We start from the raw sequence: 7,305 nt of genomic DNA, 5'->3' as shown, positions 1-7,305 counted from the left end.
TACATCGCTGAATGAAACATGATTTTATTAATGTATAATAAAGTTTACATTCGCTGAATGAAACATGATTTTATTAATGTATAATAAAGTTTTACATTCGCTGAATGAAACATGATTTTAACCATGTATAATAAAGTTTTACATTCGCTGAATGAAACATGATTTTAACCATGTATAATAAAATTGTACCGTTTATGAATGAAATATGATTTTATTCGTACACAAGAAAACTGTGTTTTTGTTGATTGAAATATGATTTTACTCATGTATAATAAAGTTTGCCGTTGTTTTATAACATAGGATTTCTCATGCATAAAACCTAGAGTTTCAGATGAATAAAATGTGATTTTAATTATAGGTGGCTGCGTGTTTAAGGTTGGAGATTGTTACATCTAATCGCTTCTATCCAAGTTACGTTAATTTTACACTATCCAGGAAATGTACGGTAACCAAAAGATACAGGTCGTTGACCAAAAATTACAGAATGAATCGTTTATTTGATATTTATGTTTAACTTGACCTTTGACATTTAGTCGCCATTACCGACCCAGTTGTTTTCTTCGAATACAACATGTTTATTTAGCTCGATGTGATACATTAAGTTAGACCTTTATTTTTATAGAATGCATGATTTTTAGCCATATGAATACCGTTATTATGTATGGCTATTTATGGTAGTCTGGAAAGGAAGTTGTTTACTAGTCTTTATCGTTTCGGTTAAAAGACTTGGATTAGTCTGTTTAAACATATATTGACAATGATACTAGATGTAGCTATACTAAAAGTTTTAAACATACTGATAATGCTACGAACTGCAACAATAATTAGAGTTTTAAAACATACTGCCAATGGTACTAGCTGTATCTATAGGTAAAGTTTTAAGAAGTACCGTGAATGATACTAGTTGAACTATAATGTTATAAGATATAATGACGTTGTTACTAGCTGTAACTTTAGCTAGTGATTTAACACATAAGAACAGTGGTACTAGGTGTAACTATAGCTAGTGATTTAAAACATAAGAACAATGGTACTAGGTGTAAATACAATTAGTGACTTAAAACATAAGGACCATGGTACTAGTTGTAACTACAATTAGTGTTTTAAAACATAAGGACCATGGTACTAGTTGTAACTACAATTAGTGGTTTAAAACATAAGGACCATGCTACTAGTTGTAACTTCAATTAGTGTTTTAAAACATAAGGACCATGGTACTAGTTGTAACTACAATTAGTGATTTAAAACATAAGGAACATGGTACTAGTTGTAACTACAATTAGTGGTTTAAAATGCACTGACAATACCAGTAGGTACAACGTTTTCTAACACTTTCAGGAATATTAGCTGCGAAACAAGCAATTGGAGTGACTGGACAACATGTAGCGTGACTTGTGGAATTGGTTCACGATCACGTCGTAGAAACTACCTCAATACCAAAGCTTTCAAAATTTGTCGGAAAGACCTGCTGGAACAGCGCTCGTGTTCGGAATCTATTAGCTGTGAGGTAAGCCCTAAATTTTATACAGTAAGTAGCTTCTAATTGAAATAACACTTTAATCTAAACAGCATAATATAAACAATTTAAATATTTACTATTCACAAACTATACTTTCACACTTAAAAAAGCGTGCCTAGTTCAGTTTACTGTTGAAACTTACATTGTAAACACTGACGAAGACGATTAGTCGGCCATTTTCTTCTTTTAACCTTCAAATTATATGTATTCATATATATATATATATGCAAAATAAAGTACAATAAAATGGAAAAAGAAACAATCTATAGCAACTATATACCACCTTCGAAACATTGCTGAAATTCCTTCCTCAAAGCGCTTCGAACTTATCGCTATCACATATGAGCAGACGGATATTCCTGCTTATAAATCAAAAATTAATTATTACCTGTGAGCCATTTGAGCTCCATTTAGGTTAGTTTTCAGCTATGATGATATCAAATACAAATACCGAGAGTAATCGTCTGAATACTTAGTATCTGATGCTATTTCACTATGATCGAAATATTAAACTCAATTATACCGAGCAAAAAAGTAAGGCAGTATTTGGCATTTTCAACCTGAACGGCACCTTAAGGTAACATAACATTAAAAGACAACAAGGCACCTTTTGATCCATCTAGGCCGTTCTGTTCTATAAACAATAAACTAAACATTAAAAAACTAAAATCATCTCTTATCATTCAAATACTTATCAAGCATTCCATTAAACATCCTTAAATTAACTGCATCTACCACATCTGAAGGCAACCCGTTCCGAAGGCCACCCACCCTTTCAGAAGAAGTAAGCTGTGTTAGCTGAAGATGACTCTTACTCTGCCAAAATTTATACTTATCTTAATAGTTTCACGTTTAAAAACCATAAAGATTATGCCTCAGCACTACCACATCCTTTAACAATTTTAAACACCACAATCATATGCTCTCTAACTCTCCTTGATAAGTTCAGAGTTCTTAACCAATCCTTGTATGACAACCCTCTAGTAGTCCTCCTCTGAATCCCTTTCAGCAATTCAACATCCTTTCTAAGTTAAGGATCCCAAGACTGAACACAGTACTCCAAGTGTGGTCTAACCAATAATCTATTCATTGATATTATAACCTCTTTAGACTTTTATTCAATATTTGTGTAGATACAACCTAAAATCCTATTTGATCTGCCATTAGCAACAACACATTGCTTGAATGTCTTAAGAGACTGATGAAACAGAAAAGCAATATATTTTTTCCATAAGACTGTTATGGTTATTCCCATCAAAATAATGCCCATAATTCAAATTGTGATATCTTACATTTACATGCATTATCTTACATTTATTATAATTCAAAGTCATCTGTCATTTATTCACCCAACTCACCAAACAAACCATTTTTTTTTGTAAATCAGTAACATCCTCCTCACAGTCAGCAACACCCAAAACTCTGATATCATCAGCAAATTTAAATAATCTATTGACCATTCCTTCATCCATGTCATTGATGTAAATCAAAATGAGCAAAGGTCCTACATTGAGTCCTGGGGTACCCCACTTGTGATATTAATCCAGTTTGACTGAGCCCCATTTATAACATCTCTGGTTTCTTCCATCCAGGCATTTTTCTATCCAGTAAGCCAACCTATCCCTCACACCTACAGATATAGCTTTTTAACAATCCTTTTGTGTAATACATTGTCAAATTCTTTCTGAAAATCCAGATGCAACAAATACACCCTCGTATCCTCAGCTACGTAAGCAGTAAACGGTTTAAGGAATATCAAAAGATTACTAAGTCAAAATTTTCTCCTAGTGTTTGCTTGTTTGAAGTTAAACACAAAGTTACACAATGGGTTATCTGTGCTCTGCCCATCACGGGTATCGAAACCCTGTTTCTAGCGTTGTATGTCCGCAGACATACCGCTGGGCCACTGGGGAGCTTCTCCAAGTGAAACCATGCTAAAAAAGTAGAATTTAATAAACCATCCATCCAATAATCATCAGATATTAGCCTTTCTGTATCATCCCTCAAAGACCCTACTCCAATTTTAACATTTTACTCACCCTTAGTGTATTTGAAAAAATCCTTAGTATTAATTTTCAGCCAACCTTTTTTCATATGCTTTTTGCTTTCCTAATTTCTCGTTTGACCAACTCTGTTCTTATGTTTATAATACTTTTCTTTAACATTATTCGTTATACAACAAAAGGTATAAACGGGCAAGTCAGAGACCTCTGTGGTCTAGGCAATAGTCATCCATAGTTTAGAAGAAGGGCAAATAGGCTATAGCACCCGCCATCTACGCGGCTACTCTTAACCGAATATAGTGGGAATGAATGTCACAATTATAACCGCTCCAACAATTGAAAATATGAACGGCGATCAGCAGCATGTCGTAGCACAAACCTTTGGCTTTTCGATACCCAGGCCGACACGTTAATCACTAGAATACGCCAGCAGGGAAAAAAATAGATCAAAATAATTTTGTAAAACATATATGATATTAATAAACGAGTGTGCGCCGTACATCGACAAATAGGGTAAGATTTTAATTTGTTTTAACAGAAAGTTTATTTCAAATATTTCATTGTCAAAACATCAGCGCTTTGATACTGAATTATACGTTTATAAGTAAACGATGTTTGAAAACTCTCCTTGTAAGCTTAAACTCGAAATTAGAATAATAATAAAAAACTTTTCCAGATTATGTTCGATTTCGAAGTTTCATATTTACATTGTTATTATAAGTACTATATTTAATAACTGATGAACAGGTCAGTGTTAAGAGAGCGAAACGTCACATCTCTAGGAAGCTTCAATATAGTTGAAGTCCGTTAAAATGTTTCAGACGAATTACAATCCTCCGCTTGTGCTTTCTTTTAAAATATATTAAATCATGATATTTCCAGTTCACGTTAACGAAACGAAGCCAAATCTGTAATATATAACAGTTCAAAAATATCTTTCTTTCTGTTGCTTGTTCAGAAGAATTCCAAGTGTGCGATATTTCATTGGTCTGAGTGGTCACCTTGTACCTCATCTTGTGGCGAAGGGACAAAATTCCGCATCCGACTTTATCCGAATCCGTTGGAAACAGGTTTGTGCAACACAGATCTCATGCAGAAAAATACGTGCAAGGATGAAAATTCGGATTGCTTTTCTCAGGTTTCAAACGCTAAAGGTAAGTAAGGAACATCACAGTATTTAATAGCACGTTATGATGAGGTACTGTTTGTTTTTGAAGTTAAGCACAAAGCTACACAATGGGCTCTCTGTGCTCTGCCCACTACGGGTATCGAAATCCAGTTTCTAGCGTTGTAAGTCCGCAGATATACCGCTGTGCCTCTGGGGGCGATGAGGTACTATAGATAATTTAGTCAAACAATTCCTTTTACCTAATTTTTGACACACGTTTTTAGTCACGAAGTGACCTTCTTAAGTCAGATTCAACTCGAAAGTTACAGCGAGCAAAGGGCCTAATTCAGTGTTTTCCAAACTTTAAATAGGGGCGTCCTCCTAAGTCAGCAAAGTTTCCATTGCGCCCCCTTTAAATTAAAATAATTTTTGCAAGTGATATCAGCAAAATCAACATTTTCTTTATCTGTTTCTAATAACTTTTTAAAATGGAAAAAAAAATGCTTGTAAGGAGTGAGTAAAATGAGAGCAAAGTTTTGTTAGGTTATCGTCGTCTCCAACTCTCTTCTTCTTCTTCATCAGACCGGGGGGGGGTCAGGTTCAGCGTTGACCTCTTCCTCCCTCTCAGGAATTGTTATTTTGTTTGAACTGTTACTGAATCCTTGGTATTAACCCTGTTATGTTGTTGCATTACTCACAGTATGTTACATTTTGTCCATTGTTCGCAATTTTCATGCCATGCCCAATTCATGGGGTAATATTAACTCGTATATTTTCACTAGTTTCACTTATGTATGATCGCACTATTAGTCCGTGTTCACAACACAGTTCCACTTAGTAGTCATACACACACACACTCACACACCTAATCCTAATTTTACATACAAAACCATTTTAAAATAGAGCTACGTTTGTGTCTAGGATTCAGTTAGCCTAGCACTATTTGGCCAGTAAGTTTCAACTTTATGATGTTTAGAGAGGAGAGGTACTTAGGGCTTGGTTCATCATGTAACTTAAAAAGTTTGCTCATCAGTTCATTTTCATTAATATTTTTCTTATAATATTGAAGCGAGTTATCCAGGAGTTTGATAGAGTTGGCATGTTTGAATAGTTGTGTAGAAATTCTGAGTTTGTTGATCGTGGAACTTTATATACTTTCGTTAAAATATAGTTTTGTATTTACTGTAGTTTGTTGACGTGTGATTTTGATACATTTATCCATGTTATACAGTCATATTCTAGGACTGGTTTTATGTATGTTCTGTAAATTTTTATGTTTTCTGGTGAAGCTCCTTGGTTGTTGCCAGTCAGACTACTAAGATAACTCGCTTTTTTTCCAAATTCTAGTTTTTATGCTATTAATATGTGGTATCCAGTTTAATTTTGAGTCAAATATAATCCCTAAGAATTTGGTTGATGTTGCTACCTGTAAGAGAGTCCCGTTTAGATATAACTGTGGTATTAATTTCTTGTTTTGTACGATATTATAAATAATATGATATTTGTTTTGTGCACATTAATTTTAGTAGAATTTATTAAAGTAGAATTCTATTTCGTTTAATAGTGAGTGTATATTGTATGTTGTTGGGTTTAGGGCACTCTACCATATTGCAACATCATCTGTGAACTGTGAGAAGAATGTGTAGTTTGGGTCTTTGACAGGTATGTCGCTGACAAACATGATAAACAGTGTAGGGCTAAGTACTCCTCCTTGAGGGGCACTCGTCTCCGGAGTGCAGCACTCGGAGTAGGTGCCCTCAACATTTACTCTGATGCTCCTATCTTCCATGAAGTTAGAAACCCAGCGAATAATTTCTATGGGGAATCCCAGTTTGTATCTGAGTCCGTTGTGCCACATTTTATCGAATGCTTTTTCAACATCTAGGAAGCATGTAACTTTACATTGTTTTTTGTTTATTATTATTTCTTCTGTTAATCTTATCAAATGATCTGTTGTTTGTCTTGCTTTTCGGAAGCCATCTTGTATTTCCGGGAGTATTGATTTGGTTTCAAGGTAATTTATGAGTCTTTTACTTATAATTTTTTCAACTGATTTTCCTAGATTGCTTATTAGACTTATGGGTCTATAGTTTTCGGGTTATTCGCTGGTTTTCCTTCTTTCTGGAACATAAGAACATCGGCCTGTTTCCAAGCGTTTGGTATGTATCCTGTTTTTAGAGATAAGTTGTGTAATGATGTGAGATGTTCTAATAATCTCATAGGGCCTTTCTTGAATTATATGTTTTGAATTATGTCTTGTCCTGGTTCCCTATTTTTTCAAAAGTTTTATGTTTTCTTGTGTTTCTGCTACTGTGATGGGTTTGATAAGTTGTTTTGTTGTGTAGTAATATTCTGCTTCTGTTGTTGTGCTATTGCGTTGAGTGTCCTTATTGAAGTGTGGTGTATATATAGTACGATTGGTTGTGATATAATTATTTATTATGTTCATGAAGTGGTTGTTCATGTTTGAGTCGTCTGGTGTTTTGAATGTTTTTTGGAGTTGTTCTTTAAAAGCGTGTACTTTCTGTTTTTTCGTGTATGCTAGTTTATTATTATGTTTAAGTTTAGGGCAGGTGGTGATAATTGTTTTCTTTGACTTTGTAGCTTTATATGGGACCAGAAATCTTTGGGATCTGTTTTTGAGTTTATTTGTGTACAGAAGGTGTCCCATCTTT

General features: G+C 34.2%; 1 protein-coding gene across 3 annotated transcripts in view; it reads left to right on the top strand.

Moving 5' to 3' along the window:
* The window catches only part of LOC106467063 (spondin-1-like), a 38,247-nt gene that overhangs the window by 23,654 nt on the left and 7,288 nt on the right, over positions 1-7,305 (top strand). For all 3 annotated transcript variants that reach the window (XM_022395875.1, XM_022395870.1, XM_022395878.1), the window contains exons 10-11: positions 1,339-1,507; positions 4,481-4,676. In XM_022395875.1, the coding sequence (XP_022251583.1) occupies positions 1,339-1,507; positions 4,481-4,676 (365 nt within the window). The remainder of the gene's footprint in view (positions 1-1,338; positions 1,508-4,480; positions 4,677-7,305) is intronic.

Source organism: Limulus polyphemus, unplaced genomic scaffold (genome assembly GCF_000517525.1).
Source record: "Limulus polyphemus unplaced genomic scaffold, Limulus_polyphemus-2.1.2 Scaffold77, whole genome shotgun sequence".
Lineage (NCBI taxonomy): Eukaryota > Metazoa > Arthropoda > Merostomata > Xiphosura > Limulidae > Limulus > Limulus polyphemus.
Note: the sequence above shows the minus strand (reverse complement) of the source record. Positions and strands in the feature narration are given on the sequence as shown.